This window comes from Heterocephalus glaber, unplaced genomic scaffold (genome assembly GCF_053883595.1).
Source record: "Heterocephalus glaber isolate CG9 unplaced genomic scaffold, H.glaber_assembly_v1.0 deba00001452, whole genome shotgun sequence".
NCBI classification, from domain to species: domain Eukaryota; kingdom Metazoa; phylum Chordata; class Mammalia; order Rodentia; family Bathyergidae; genus Heterocephalus; species Heterocephalus glaber.
The window spans coordinates 10,174,826-10,191,351 of NW_028258302.1; the positions used below are offsets into that span (position 1 = coordinate 10,174,826).

Below are 16,526 nucleotides of genomic sequence, written 5' to 3' on the forward strand. Positions count from 1 at the left end.
TAGAAATGCCTGTTTTTTTTATCTGAGTGGCTTACTTTTCACCTGTAAAGACATGGGAGGGCCACCTGAACTGGACAGCATGTCCATCACAATTGGCGGGGCCAGATCATTTGAAGTATCCCAGCCCCAATTCACAGTGTCCATTAGAGAAGGTCCAGAGCACCTCCCCACCATCCCCACGTGGGACACATGTTGAGGAACACCTGGGCCAGAACCCAGATTCTGCCACCCTCCAGCAGATGCCGCTGCGGGGAGCTGCCCAGTGTCCAGAAGAACCCTTGGGATAGCTTTACATCTGGATTTTCCAAGCATTTTTTAGGATTAGTACAGAGGAGGTAACACTCAACCTTGCACAAAGAAGAAAGGGCATCTCAGACCAATGCAGTATGGCAAGGGCACAGCATGGACATGGAAGTGCAGATGAGTGGGATCCAGCTGGCTGGACTGGATGAGATGTGAGCCACCAGCAGTGGCTGGGGTGGGCTGTGTACCTGAGACAGGCAGTGTGCTAAAGACAAGCCTGTCCTCTGGTGTGCAGCAAAATCTCTCTTGTACCTACCTCACAGGATAGAGAGGAGGCACCTGCCTCCTTTGGCTAGTTTTTTACTTAAGGCAACTAAGAATGGGGGTTACTATACCTTGCTCCTCCTGTATTGCACAAGAACCTCCAAAGAAAAATTAGGCATAATAATTTTTGAGGACCAGTACCTAGATCTTGGTAACTCCTTTCTGAACCTGTTCAGATGTAACTATCAGCAGGAGGAGGAGAAGCTAGCTGACCTATCCCCAGTGAGAGCAAGGCCTGGAAAGCCCGCTATCCCTGGAGGCAAGGAACCCCTGAGAAGTTGGAGGGCCCAGGGATGCTTGGGGGTGCTTGCCTGAGTGAGCGGGGGGGGGGGGGACCCCCAAGCAAGGGAGGCTTCCTGTGCTCGCCCTCTCACTAAGGAATATGGGATCACTTTCTGGACCCAAGTCTTCTTATATGGGAGAAAATGAGAAATAGGCCCCACCCAAGTCTTTGCGCTTTGGAGGTAGGTGGCAGAACCACTGAGCTAAATCCCCTGTCCCCAAGTGTTATTTCTAAGTGTATGATGGAGAGGGAGGAAACCAAAACTATTAAAAGGATATCGTGAGTACAAGGGACTGACTTGCACAGTAAATGCACATTCTTATTCTGCTTTAGGTGACAGGCCCCAACTGGCTGCATATTTGAAGGGCACTTTCTTAAATACAGATGTGCTTCTATTTAACCTTACACAGAACTTACGCCCTTGATAATGACTCACAGTATTTCCCAACCTTGGGTACACACAAAAGTTCATGTACTGCCATAATTCCTTCTTGCTGCTTTTAAAATCTTAATCATGATCTACTAAACTAACTTCTTGGCTGCTGGGACACCACTTGCATTTTTTAAAAACTTGCCCAGGGTGAGTCTCACAAAAAGCCCTGATTTAATCCAGCTCACACTGACCTAGTGTATGTTCCCCACTTTACTGAGGAGGAGTGAATTGCCCAAGGTCATGATGTCCATCCAGTGCTCTTCAGTTCCAGCTGGGCCTCTTTGTAGAACAGGGGTTTCCCTGGGTAGGAGTGACATACCCTAGCCTGGCCACTTTCAGAAACAAGACTGAAGAAGAGTTCAAAGACCACTGGAAAGGAAAGAGAAGTTAATACAAAGCTTAGAGCTTTGAGCCAACTCAGATCCATCTCTTTCTGCTGATTGGTCCCAGATGGGTCATCTGCCTCCAGTAGGCCCCACCCCCCAGCAAGTGCCTTACTGGGCAGTCTACTTCTGCTTGCTTTTGTGGGTGTGGTTCCTGAGGTAGAGGGCAGGAAAGAGCTGCTTCGTTCCAGTCACCAACCATTGGAAGCAGGTCATTTTTTCCCTGGCTCTGAACAGAGAAAGTCTGTAGCAGGCTGTTCCACTGGCTTCTCCCTATGGCCCTCAAGGAGGGACTCAGGTGAGTGGGGGCAATGCCAGGGGGAGAGGATGGAGAGAAGGGGAAGGACAGCTGTCCCAAGAAGGGTCTTGTCGGTGGCCAGAACAGTCAAGGGGAAAGCACCAAAGCTAGACCACTGAGAACCAGCTGAGCCACAGGTCCTGGGAAGAGGTGACTCAGGTAGCTCATGTAAAGGATGGTGGGGTCAGTGCACCACACCCTAGTAGGTTGTGTAGCCAGTGAACAGCTGGGTGAGTGAAGACCCAGGGCATGCACCCCCTCCCCCATACTGAGCTCTGTTCCCATAGGACTGACTGCCCAAGACTAGGAACCTGCTTCTTGAGGACTAATAGCTGATCTGTACCCTTTTGTGAAAGCACAGAGAGGGAGCAGGGCATGGGTAGGGCTTGAAAACAATCTGCAGGTAGAACTGGCAGACAGGACTCTGAAAATAATGGAGCAAGGAATGTGGAGGAGTGGACTGGGCAGGTGCATCCATGCATAACAGTTCTGGACTGGATGTGGGACAGGTGGAAGGAGCTGGAAGACCAGTCTGGCCTGGGAACCAGCACCCTCCCTTACCTGACTGAGCTCACCTGGGCCACTCAGGGCCAGCTCTGCCTGGCTGTCCTGGCTTAGCCCCAATGCCCAAGATAAAGCACTGCTTTGCCTACCCTAGTGGGGGTGGAGGGACACTGGCAAAGAAAGTACAGCCACTAAGGGCAGAAAGAAGCTGATAGCTTTTTTCTACCCCTGCACCACAGCCAGTCCTGCTAACTGCCAGTCCAGACTGGCTTCTGAAAGCAAAACCACAGCCACTGCCTACCCTCCAGGAACTTGAAGTGGGCTGCAGGCCAAGTGAGGAAGGGGAAGGCTTGTTGGAAGAGAAACACCAGCAAGAAACAGGAGCAGCTAGGAACCCAGCGTTGGGCTGTGGCCACACCATAAGCACCCAAATGTCACACTAGAGGCCCTACTGTAGAGTCAGACCTAAACGCAAAGCTCAGCCCACCATTTACCAGTCCTGTGGCACTGAGCAGGTGACTTAGTCTTTCCACACCTCAGTCTCCTCACTCACAAGGTGGAGATAATTCCAGCTCCTCCTGCTAAGGGTCTGTGGTCAGATTTCAACAAGACAGGCAGAGGGCACAGCTCAGAAAGCGTCCGGGATTATTAATGAGTCCAAATCCTGGAGAAAATTGAATTTTAAGCAAAGGAGTAACAGTTTGGGAGTTTGGGAAAGAATGAAGTCAAAACATTCTATTCACTGCTTCGTTCATTTACCGAACAAATGATCATTAGCACCACCAGTTATGAAGCAGGCTCTGGGACTTGGCACCAAGAGTGCAAAGTCTTATTAAACAAACTCACAGCCCAGACAGGCAGTGAACTCGTAGTTTGGCAAGGGCTAGCAAGGGGTTTGGCAAAGGTTCAGAGGAGCATTTTGGGGACACTGTGGTGGGGAGACTTCAAAGAAGGATTCATAAAGGAGGGAGTTGGGAATGAGGAATGATTAGAGGATGGAAAAAGTGATCTGGACAAAGACTGGGGGAGACTCAAAGTCATGGCAAGCTTCAGTAACATCATGATGGAGGGTGAAAAACTGAGACGAGAGGGGAGGTTAAGAGGCTGTTACTAGAATCCAGATAAGAAACAATAAGGCACAAACGGCAGTGGGAGTAGGCAGGAGGGGTACCTCAGGCACTAGGAAGGAGGTAGAAGCAATAGAAACTGATGACTAAGCCACTATGGGTGAAGGAGAAAGGGTCACATGGACCACAGATGAGACAGGGTTTGAGGGGAGGTGTAAGCTGCAGCATGAGAGGCACTGAGTTGAGGCATCTATGGGGCACCAAGGTGGACACAGCTCTAGCGATCACATGATACCTGAGGGCTGGGCTGGAGTCAACAGCAGAGAAGCCAAATGGTGAAAGAAGAGGTACAGAGAACTGAGCTCCAGGTAACGGGCAGTGCTGGAAGAGCCAGCAGACAAGGATAAGAGTGGCAGGATGGGATGTGACCAGAGAAGTGGGCAGTGGGCAGAGTACCAAGCATGGATCCCACTCTAAGAGCAGTGAGAAGTCATCAGCAGACTTTGAAGAGGGGATGGGTGTGGCATATGGATGGACTGTAGGGGACAAGAGCAGAAGCAGGGAGGGTGGCAGAGCAAGCATGCTCTGCCAGAGGACTGGACGTGGGGAGCTGGGAGTGTGGCATGACTGCTACAACGGAAGGTACACAGTGAGTTAACAGAGAAACACGTACTCATTGTACAAGATGAAACATGACAGAAGGGCTGGGATGACAGGTGTGCTACAGGTGTGAGCCACTGTGGCTGTTAGGTTAAAGAAAACTATTGTTAAGTGGGGCGGGGGTACACCCATAATCCCAGCATTCTGAGCAGCTGAGGCAGGAGGATTCCAAGCTTGAGCCTAGTTTGTGCAATTTAGTGATTTAGTGAAACCCTGTCTCAAAATTAAAATTTAAAAAGGGTTGGGGATATAGCTTGGTGTGAAGGCCCTGGGTTCAATCCCCAGTATTGGAAAATAAAAGATTAATCTCACCTATTCCTTTTCACTTTTTTAACACATTCATGACGGGGCCATAATTCATATGTCTGACAGGTGCCTCTGATTTACGTTTATTCGTAAAAAGACCAGTAAAAGCAATTAGATCTATTTCTACAAGCTGCCTGTGAAACAGTCACGCATGTGCCACTGGCAGTTCAAGTTGGCAGGAACATGTTAATGTAGCTGACAAAAAATTTTAAATTACTCAGATGGCTCATGATTGATTACACACTTACAGGGCCTGGATATACATGCCTTAAGAGTGTAAAAGCATGGACACACAGGCACAGGACCTTTCCCTCACAGATGCGACAGCTGTCTCTACTGGAGCTGTTATTCCTTCTCCATTCACATCCTTTTCTGGACACTGGTGCACATTACACCTACACCATCCTTGGTGGTGGCCGTGTTGACCTCCACTCTATAGATATCCATAATCCACTATCGGTGAACACTGGGGTTGTTCATATTCCTTTGTCAACAATGCTACAAGAACAGGGTTGGACTGTCCACTGTAGAGTACCCATGCCTACGGGCAGGCAAGGGGGCTGGGGTGAGTGAGCACTCAAGATGGAAGGGACTGAGAAGGCTCCTTAGGCAGTGCTAAGAGATGTGGAATTGATCCTTCGGTCAACAGGAAACCACAGGATAACTTTTCTTGTAAATTATTTTTTCTGTATTTTTCCTTCATTAAGACAGCAATATGAATATATTACAGACACCTGGAAAGAAAAATAAAGGAGGAAAATCCCTGCTAGAATCCTATCACACAGTTTCGTTTTTCCTGTCTCTCACTGTCTGGCACATGTTTTTTATTCTTGCTAATTCTCACCGTGGTGTACATCACTTTTCTACCCTGCTTTTTTCCTTTCTCTTCAGAGTCAGCATTTTTGCATGTGAGTGTGAAGTCTTGGTGACTAGTTTACTCAGCAGGTCCCTCTGGCTGGACGCTGGGGCCTTTTCTAGTTACACTTGAGTGGCTCAGATACTGCTGTCTCTGGGACTTCCAACACTCTCTGTAGATGTCTCCCAAGGAGCAGTCACCAGGCTGGTCTCCCTGGTGTCCACTTCCAGCCCCTTGTCCCCTTCCAGTTATCACCTTATCTCTTTCCTCCATACAACCTGTCTTCTTCTTGGGAGAGTTACCTTCACACACACACTCTCACCTCTCCATGGTACTTCTCACACACTTAACACTCAGCCTCTCTCCTGTTCCCCCTCAGCCCTCTGTGCCAGGGCTCTGGGCTCCTGTCCCTTGTGCCCTTCTGGTGAATCCCAGAACTCTCTCCTAAGCCTGCCTGCCTTCCGGGCTCCAGCCCCTACCCCCAAACAGACAAGTAGACAACTTCTGCTTTCCTGCCCCTCCCAGCCCTACCCTTCCAGTCAATGGCCAAGTCATGCCCATTCCTCCTCCTCTACAGTGCCTCATGGCCTAACACCTAATGTTCCTACTGTTCCTACCAACACACTGCTTCCTGCCCCAGGAGCACCCTGATTTCTAACTTACCTTCCTGCCTCCGGCCACACCTTCCCTCCCGGCCCACCATGTCCAGGCTCAACAGTTCAGCACAGTACTTTTTATTCGCCAAATAAAAATCGGTGCACACCTTGGAGGAAACTCTCCTGGGCTCCCCATGGCCCATGGACTGGGGGCTTTCACTGACCTCGACAGCCTCAGCTCCCAACAACCCTCATCTGCACTCTACCTTCTCCCCTCCAGTGCCACCTGCCTGCCAAGCTTTCTCTCACCTCCTCACCTGTGCTTGCCTTTCCTTCTTACAAGCTGCCCTTCCCCCTCCCTCACTGCCTCTTTTGCCTGCACATCTTCTAATCCTTCAGGTCCTACCTTAGAGGTCACCTCCTCCAGGAATCTTCCTGACCTCCTCCCAGTATGCCAAGGCTCTGGTGCTGCCCTACAGCTTGACCTCCTTAACACCAGTGTGTGTCCTACTCACAACACTCATTGTTCTGGTCTGTCCCGGCGCCCCTTCCTCACCCTCTTCTCCCACTGCACCCACATCTTCCAATTCCACACCCTGAAGACAGGGTCTGTCTCACTCCCTTCTAAATCCTTGACCTAGTACAGTGGCCGTATGCTGCACTGGTCTGAATGCATGACTGACCGGAAACAGATGGATATCCTGATGTACTAACTTTGCATACCAAAGGTCATTGCCTACAAATAGATTTCCAGAAGCTGGAGTTACTGAATCAAAGGGGATGACTATCAAAAGCTTTCAATTTCAGCTTCCCAAAGGACCCTCAGAATTCACACTTTCACTAGTGAGCCTATCTCACCGTATGTCAACAGCTTGGTTATTTTCATTATTTTTTTAAAGTGCTGATTTTATAGGCAAAACCTACCATCTTGTTCTAATTTGTATGTCTCTAGTTACTAGGAAGGATGAATGTTTTTCCATATATTTGCCTACTAAACGCATTTTTTCTTTAAGGATTTACCTGATATGACATAAACACTGTTAAGGGAAGTGGACAGCTTTTGAGCTGACTTGGGGTGCTTGGGGATTGACTAGAAATAGGGTAAGCTCTGCTGCAATGGTCTTGGTAATAGATGAGCCAGCCAGGCTCCCTGTGGAGGCTTTGGGGAGGAATAGGAGGTGGGCAGAGACCAAGGATGCCAACTCAACCCAAGCTGAGGACTGACAGTGGTTGCAGGTTTCTGGCACAGCCAACTAAGCAGATGTCTGAAATTGTGTCCAGGTAGATGTAAACACAACTGCAAGGTAGTTCTCACAGCTGCTCCTGAACATGTCCTATGAGAAACAAAGAAGTGAAAAAACAGGAAAGGCAGGGGCAGGAGGATCTGATGCAGGCAGCCTTCTTGAAAGAGACCAGAGGGAGCCAGAAGGACCTGTAGGACAGGGAGTGGAGCTAGAAGGTTGCCAGGGGATGATGAGGATCTGTTAGGAAGAAAAATCATCATCTTCATCATCAGCTAAAGTTTGCCAGCTATTACAATGTAAAAGGCCTGGCTCTACCGCTGTGTTAACTCAAAGTCCATGACTGCCCTCTGCAGACAGTACTCTCATCACCTATCTTACAGATGAGAAAGCTGACATGCAGAGGGTCAGGCCTTGCCCAAGGTCAGACAGCTCAAAAGTGGAAGAGCTGGGATTCAGACATGGGGATCTGGCCCCAATGTCTGTACTCCTTCACTTCTCTCCAGGAGATCTGCAACATGTTGGAAGACAACCTACTACAGATAAATCCCATAGCCAACCTTTGCTAAGCCAGGAATGGGGCCTCTGAACCCTGTGGGAGGAACTCTGGCCCAGCCTGGACTGCAGCCACCATGGACACAAAATTTCTGACCGTAGCCAGTCCAGCAACCTGTCTCTTCACTCCCAGCCACCAAGCCACAAACTCCCCTATAGCCTCTTCTGGCCCATTGGCCTGACCAGGGTCAGCCTTACCCCCACCTAGACTATGTACCCCAGCCCCTAATGCTGCTGTCCTCCAAACCTGCCCAAAGTCATGCCCTCCAGCACTTCTGTCCAAAGACAAGCTCAGTGCTCATCAGACAAACCCTGGTTAGGGAAATCACGCCACCTCCAACCCATAGCATACTAGACAGCTGGACAAATGGGTGAGGAGGTTAAGTACTGAGATGGAATAATCTAACAGCAAAAAATGCAGGTGCAGAATGGTATATCCATTGTGCTGCCACCTGTGGGAGATCCAAGAAAGAAGAAAAGTGTACTTGCTACCATTTATATGGAACTCTGGAGGACACACTGGCTGCCTCCATGTGGAGGAACAGCAAAGACTTTGCTGTATATACTCTTTCATCCCTTTAAATCTCTGTACCATATGAACAGGATGCATTATTTTAAAACAACAAATAAAATGAAGCACTAACAGCATGTAAATGATTTGTCCTGTATATATGTTACGTATGTATGTATGTATGTGTGTTTGTGTGTATACAGACATAAACGAGTTAGCAATTCCCTTTCCTCCCAGGCTGAGGAAGAGAGTCTTCTGGCGGCTGACTGTACCTGCACTTGGCCTCTTAGTCTTGCTCCTGTACTGGTTCCCTGCTTTCAGGTACAGCCTCCTTGCCCCAGCACCTGAGGTGGGACCACAGGGTAAGAGTTAAGGTGGATCTTTCCAAGTGTCTCCTCAAGAGAGGGAATGGGTGGCTAGCTCAACCTGGGCAAGTGTCCTTATGGGCTGTCCCTCCTGAGTGTGCCCCTTACTGCTGGCCCCACTTCACAGGCAGCTAGAAGTCCTAATCCCCATGGGTGTCTGCCCTTCAGCCACAATGGCCCTGCTGAGAGACAACTTCACAGGAGTCCTGCGACCATGGTAAGGTGCTATACCATTCCTTCCACAAACCTACAGAGCTCTGCCCCGTGTCCCTGCCCTCCCCTCATTCCCTACCCCACAGAGACAGTCTCTGCACCTACCAACCCCAAGTTCCCCACTGGGTCATATGCTTCCTAGTCCTCTACATCTCTGACTTGCTTCTGAGATAGGGGCTTTCAGAGGCAGGGACTGGTCTGATGCACCTGTGGGTGCCTAAGGCCCAGCACTAGGGAGGTGGTAGTGAGTATGCACTGAGTGGGTGGTGAATGGAGCTGTCTCTCCATCCCTGTTCTGGCCAGGGACCGACCTGACGTCCTGACCTGTACCTCTTGGAAGACTCCCATTATTTGGGATGGCACCTTTGACCCAGACATAGCCCAGCAAGAGGCTAGACGGCAGAACCTCACCATTGGACTGACTGTCTTTGCTGTAGGCAGGTAAGGCCTGGGGAAAGCAGTGGCGCTATACAGGTGGGGACTGGGAGGGGTATGCATGTGTGCAGGGATGTGTGACGTCCTGTTCCCCGTAGCAAGGAACCTAAAGTGCACCCCTTGTCCCTGACACCGAAGGTGAACACAAGAGTATCTTCCTCCCCCATCCCTGGACATCAGTGCCAAAGAGCCCACCCAGCATAGGCAGCAAGGGGCTCAGGACTGTGTCCTAGAAGAAACCTGCCTAGGGGCTAGGGCTGGTCCACTAGGTTTATGGTAAGGAATGATGGAGTTTCTCAGGTGAAAGCAGGGAGAAAAAGGGGAGAGCAAATGGGTAAACAAAGGGAATAAGGTGCTTACTGGAGGTCAGCGGCCTAGCCACAAGCAGAGTGGGTGTGGTGACATTCTGCCTGGGAATTCTGGTGGAGGAAGAGGGACTAAGGACAAAAAAAAGTTTGCGAGAGAGTGAATCTGACCTGGGTAAAGAGGGATGGGAGTTGGCAGGTACTGAGAAGTGGCAGGATTAGAGGACTTGGTGAGGCAGGACTGATGGGTGGGAACAGAGTAAGTGAGCTGAAAGAATGGGTGGCTCACACAGTGGTACAAATGAGGCTGCATTTGGGAAGGTGGGACACTGATGATGACAAGGACAAGGGAGTGGCCACAGAAGCAAATGACTGAGGAGGGTGGAGGACAGAATCACTGCAAGAGAGAAAGTCAGTAAGGAACTGAAGGCCCCAGGCAATGGATGGGGTTTCAGGTATGGGGAAGGGTGGCCAAAGAAGAAATGACAGGTGCACTGACCTCCCCACTGTGGATAGGAGGAGGATCCAGGATAAATGGCCAAGCTTTCAGAAGCAATGCAAAGAAGACTTCTGGGTAGGCAGTCAGGCCTATGACCCTAAGGCACAAAGATGTACAGTCCTGGGAAATAAAGGAAGTGTTCCTAATGCTAGGATAGCCTGCTGTGGAAGGTAGTGAAGAAAAAGATATCTGAAATGCTGGAGAAGGAATTTTGTCACCAGATACCTGAGACAACTGCTCAAGGCTTCTCAACTTTGTCCCCCAGACTCTAGAAGGGCAAAAAGGCCAGGAGGGTAACTGAGAAGCAAGGGGACACAAGACCAAGGGCTGACCCATGGACAGGTGGGCAGAGGTGCCGTGCCACTTGAACCTTGGTCTTTCCCAGGACCTCAGTCCCCTCACTTCCACTAAGGATGCCAAGGAGTGTTCCTGCACCAGCCCTAGGGTCTTCAGTCTCCAGGAACTAAAATTCCAGGATCCTGAAGTCCTGAGTTCCAATCCTCTGTGATGCTGAGGTCTCCAAGATCTCTAATTCCCATTTCCCACAGTTCCACAAGGAACAGAGTGAAGGCCCCAGACTCCAACACCAAGCTGGGTTCAATCCTGGCTCTACCATTTACCAATTATATTGCACATCTTATTAGAGCTCTTTAAATGAGATAATTCATGTTGGCTTAAAGGAGCCACAAGAAAAATGTTCAAAATATTAGACATTCTGACATACTAGTATCCCAAGTTCTAGTAATAGTTTCCAGTATTCCAAGCACTCTGGTTATCTACGAAAATTACTTCAAAGTCGATCACTTTAAATGACTAATTATTCTTGTAGCTTACCATTTTGAGTGTCAAGAATTCAGACGGGGCTCAGCAGAAAGGGCTCCTCATTGCTCCAACATGTCAGGGTCTCAAGCGGCAGATAAATGCTGAGGACCCGAGGTGCACCTCTCCCTCTACCCAGCCTCTCCCAGCTACCCTGGGTCTCCTCACATCATTCTCTTATATGAAGGCTCACAGTAGGAAAGAGGCAGATGCTGCCAGCCCTCAAGGCCCAGCAGAGACATTCTATTGGTACTGCATGAATTAGGGCAGTCAAAGGAAAGCCCACTCCAAGGTAAAGTACACAGCGGACCCTCTCTTCAGGGCAAAAGTGGCAAACATGTTGCAAGCACATCATGGTGAAAAGTTCCAGGTCCGTCTGAGGTTTCAGAACTTCCATGCAGGTGTGGGCAGGACTCCAATGCGGGTCGGGTGAGGCAGGATGGCCAACCAGGATGACTTTGGCGGTGCCCACCCACCCGGCAGGTACCTGGAGAAGTATTTGGCGCGCTTCCTGGAGTCGGCCGAGCAGCACTTCATGGTGGGCCAGCGTGTGGTCTACTACGTGTTCACCGAGCAGCCCGCCGCCGTGCCCCGCGTGGCGATGGGCCCCGGCCGCCAGCTGCGCGTGGAGTTCGTGGCGCGCGAGCGGCGTTGGCAGGACGTGTCCATGGGCCGCATGCGCACGCTGCAAGAGGCGCTAGATGGGCGACTGGGCCGCGAGGCGCAGTTCGTGCTCTGCATGGACGTAGATCAGCACTTCACTGGCGCCTACGGGCCGGAGGTGCTGGCCGAGTCAGTGGCGCAGCTGCACGCCTGGCACTACCACTGGCCGCGGTGGCTGCTGCCCTTCGAGCGCGACGCGCGCTCGGCCGCTTCGCTGGCGCCGGGCGAGGGCGACTTCTACTACCACGCGGCCGTGTTCGGGGGCAGCGTGGCGGCGCTGCGCCGGCTGACGGCGCACTGCGCGCGCGGCCTTCTGCTGGACCGCGCGCGGGGCCTCGAGGCGCGCTGGCACGACGAGAGCCACCTCAACAAGTTCTTCTGGCTGCACAAGCCCGCCAAGGTGCTGTCGCCCGAGTTCTGCTGGAGCCTGGATGTCGGTAGGCGGGCAGAGATCCACCATCCGCGCCTGCTCTGGGCGCCCAAGGAGTACGCACAGGTGCGCACCTAGCGCCATCGCGAGGGCACCCCGCCCCGCCCAGCCGCTACCAACCCCTGCACCTTTGCCACGGTTCCAGGGACGCCCTTCTAGAAGCTGCACCGGCAGGTTGGAGGGCGGAGAAATGTTGGATGAAAGGAGCCGCGTGCCTGTTTCTCACTTTCACAGGCGACTGCACAGCAGCAACAGGACCTAGGGCAGGCAGTCTGTAGACCTTTGACCTCTGACCTTACTGAATTTGGCTAATGCCTCCGGAGCAGATATTTTAGCCTCACCTCAACCCCTCTTTTAAGTGAGAAGCCTGTGGCACAAACAGGGATGTTTGATCTCGGGTCATCGTGGTGTCAGCGGTGGAGAGCCAGTCCCACTGCTGGGGGAGGCGGGATCATGAACCACAGGGAGAAGCGCGAAAGGCATCCCTGTCATGGACTCTTTCTACCTCTCCTGCCCATAAACAGGGAGTCGGTAGGTATCTGTATTGAGTAATTTTTTTTTTTTTCTGTACTGGAAGTCAAACCCAGGGATATTCTGCCAAGTACTCCTGCCTCAGCCTCCCAAGGTGCTAGGTTCACAGGCATGTGCCCTGTGCCCACCTTTGAGTAATCTTATAATAAATTGTTGCAAAATTGTCTTATGGCCTTTTTTGGTAAAGAGTCAGTGACTGCAAAAATGACATTTCCTGGCCTCAAGCTGGTAGGGCAAAGTCTGACCACCTCACCATATCTGTAAGGTAAGTTCCTTCATCCATGCCTTCCCTCCAGACTCATTTTCCCACCAGGAAAAACACAGGCTCTGAGTAGAAGCCAGAAGTACTCAGGCCCTCCAGGAAGCCCCAGATAATTTCCCTGAAACTGAGGCTCTGAGGAAGTGAGATTTCATTGTGAGTCTCTTAAATCCTCTGTGTAGTATTCACACTGGCCTTCTATTTTTAGCAGTCTTCACTGTCCCCAAGCGTGGTGGCCATACCAGCTATTTACCTGGCCCAACCATGATGGTTTTCACAATCTGGTAATTTTTACAAACAAGTTCAGATATTGATGATGTGCTATAGGAGGAATCATTCCTTCAAAAGCAGTTTGAAGTTCCTCAGTGACTTCTACCTAAACTAGGTGAGCAAAACCTAGGCCTTTTGGAGTCTGGATGAGAAACAAAATAGGCAAGTTGTACCCAAGAATAGCTCTTTGCTGGCTGTGAGCTGGCACATGCCTTCCTCTCATGGGATGATGTCTGTTTCACCTTACCCGGAAATGTTTACCAATTATAACCCTATGGCCTCAGGAACCTGACCGCCAGCCAGTGAGATCTGTATGTGAACCTGGCCCTCATCTACTTGTGTGTGTCGTGAACCAGTTCCTTAGTTGTGCTGAGCCTGTTTTCTCACATGTAAAATGGGGACACCAGTGGTCCTCTTCGCCATGATGCTCCAGCTCACACCTTGCCCCCTCCTCTGCTTCCTTTGCTGCAAATTCTTGGGGTGCAAGGGATTCACCAGAGAATATCGGTTTCCTGTTTTATAGGGGAATAATGGCATGTTTGGGAGTGTGCACGTCTCCAGTTCTGAGCAGCTGTGTGCTGCAAAGGAGACCTTCCCGAGGAAGGAAAGGGGTTCAAGGAAGCTCAGGGTGGAACATGGTAGGCAGACTACAGAATGGCTCCCTTCTGTAGAGCCCACAGGCCTAAGGAAGGGGTGGGGGCTATAGGTGACTTGGGCAAAACTGAAACAAGAAAAAACTCCCTCTGCAGCCACATCCATAGTCTTCGTCATTGCTCCCAGCACCTGTCTTGGACCCATAGGGACAAGGATGTTCACACACACACCCCTCCCCCAGGTGATCAGATGAAAATCAGACTCTCAGTTCTGAGTGTCATTGCTGCATGCAAAATCTCCTGTCCCAGGGTGAGGGATTTAGCTCAGTGGTTCTGCTGCCTGCCTCGAAAGCAAGCGCAAGGACCAAAATTCAATCCCCAGTACCAAAAAAAAAACCAAAAAACAAAAAACTTCCTGTCCCAGGTGCCCCACCCTCCCAGGCCAGCTCAGATGCCACCCCAAGAAATTCCTGCACATCTTCACCTACCTTAAGGAACACTAATTGTTATGGTTTATATCTAGATGTTCCCCCAAAGCCTCATGTGCTCATAAGTGGGGCTTTTCGGAGCTTGCTGGATCTAGATTCTAAGGTGTGGGATTCTAGGCCCTAGATCTAAGGTGTGTGACACTGGGATTAAGGGCATGTGATACTAAATTAGTATACTGATTAGAATTAACATAGCTATGGGTATGGCTGAATGGATTTACTGAAGGCAGAAGTTCCACCCTGGGTGTATCCTGGATGGAATAAAAAGGGAAAGGTAGGCTTGCTGTCTCCTGCCTCCAACCCCATGGACCGTTTCTCCTCTGCAGTGTCCCTCTGTCATGCCACCCTGCCTTGGAGCAAGTCGACTATGGGCTGATGCCTCTACAGACTGTGAGCTAAAATAAACCTTTCCTCCTTTACTTTGTGAGTGTTAGGTATTTTGTCTCAATAATGAAAAAGTAAGACACTGACCATAACATGAATCCACTAGGGCTAAGTCAAATAACAACAATTAACAATAACAATATGTACATTACTTACTATGGGGCCGAGGGTTTAGCTCACTGGTGCCGCCGCCTACCTCACAAGTGCAAGGTCTTGAGTTCGATCCCTGGTACCAAAAAAAAAAAAAAATATATATATATATATATATATATATATATATATATATATATATAACTTACTATGTGCCAGGCACAGTTTTGAACCTTAGATATGTATTCACATAATCTTCAAAAAATGGTTACTATTATTTGCCTCATTTTACATAAGAGGAAATCAGGCACGAAAAGGTTAAGTACCTCAAAATCATATCAGTAGCAACAATTTCATGGATGCCAGAACAGGAAATTAAACATAGCCAGAGGATGAAGACTGGGAGTTGGGAACAGAGGTTACCACTAGCTTTTAGTCTCCTCTATCCATTTCTTTTTGTCTCTGCCTCTTATTCTGCAGGTGTCTGACTCCACGGCCACTCTGGCTCACCATCTCTTAACTGCCTTGTTCCTGATTCATGGAGTGGAGAACCTGACTAGAGAGGGGTAGTTTCATCCAGTGGTGTGCTAGTAAATGTTTAGCAACCGACTCGTCAAAGAAAATCCCTGATTTGTAGGGTATGCCATTTGCTATGGAATAAATCCCATCGTGGCGGATGACAAGCTACCAACACTCACTGTGGGTGAGTGGGAAAGAGGCAGGTGTGCACAATCTGCTCTTATGAGCCGGGACAGCTACTGCACACCACTGGCTGGAGTCACTGGGTCAGACATCCATCTCTGACAATTCAGGTGGGGCTGGGATGGGGTCATGTGACATCAATATTCCTGCCAGAGCCCCTCTTCCTGGCATAGCAGGCCATGGGAGATCAATTTAGAGAAAGAGATGAAGCCTGTGGCATTACTGAAAACATCCTGATTCCAGGCTACCCCACATCCATTCTCCTTTCTGATGGTAGCACCCTTTTGGGAGATGTACACCAGACAGGGGCTTCATTCTGCTCCAGTATAGCACAGGCCTCAGGTCCAAGCCTAACCAGCACACACCTCACCCCATTCAGAACCAGGGAGACCCGAAGAGACTTGTGCTGGGCTCCTGGCAGGACAGGATGGCAACCTGGGAGCTGTGAGGCTGCAGTTGATCCCACAGGAGCCCAAGGATGCCTCTGACTCAGAAAAGAGCCAGGTAGACAGCTGAGACACATCCTTAGAGCCCTGAACCTGACTTTACATCAGCCAGTAGATTCTCATGTGGGAAATTGTAGTTATCTTTCTTAGTAACCATTGTCCAGGTTCAGAGGACTGTGACCCAATGACTCTACGGGTGGTGAGAGAGATACAGTTCACTATGTACATCTGTGATGTTTGCAGTGGGCCAGTGGGCTTGACTTCTGCTGAGGTCGCTCTGCTTTCTTGATACCGTCTGATAAGAAGAGGGCTGCAGTGTGCTCTTAGATGTACAGGATTGGTGAACGGAAACGAGGGACTTGTAAATTCTCCTGTAGCTTTTATGAGTCACTTAGAGTCACTTGTTATCACCAGATGTTAAAACCAAAAAGACAATAGTCAGAATAATTAAGCTGATTTCTTATATGTATAAAAGCCTTACCTCTTTGTGATTCTCGAACAGTGTCAGAAGAATAAACTGCTGTTCGTCCCCCAGCCTGTCTCCTTTTCTTTCTTTAAAGGTCGGTGCTCTCCAGGGTCTCTGGTCTCCCTCTAGAGAGACCACTGACATTCTCATTTTAATTGGACTTCCTGTCACTTGCAAAGAAGCCTGGACAGAAGACTGTGAGGGCTCTGGGGAATGCACTCCCAATGACAACTCCATAGTGACTCATAGCGGTCACTTGTCTCCCAAGATGCTCCCACAGGGACAGCCCTGATGAACCTAGGGGGTTA

At 50.0% G+C, this 16,526-nt stretch overlaps 1 protein-coding gene across 1 annotated transcript; it reads left to right on the forward strand.

Moving 5' to 3' along the window:
• The first annotated feature begins 134 nt into the window (after positions 1 to 134).
• Positions 135 to 12,694, forward strand: A3galt2 (alpha 1,3-galactosyltransferase 2). The gene is made up of 5 exons (XM_004850898.3): positions 135 to 1,964; positions 8,498 to 8,581; positions 8,753 to 8,842; positions 9,142 to 9,279; positions 11,380 to 12,694. The coding sequence occupies exons 1-5, from the start codon at positions 1,942 to 1,944 to the stop codon at positions 12,065 to 12,067; spliced, it is 1,023 nt and encodes a 340-aa protein (XP_004850955.1). The 5' UTR covers positions 135 to 1,941; the 3' UTR covers positions 12,068 to 12,694.
• The last annotated feature ends 3,832 nt before the right edge of the window (positions 12,695 to 16,526 follow it).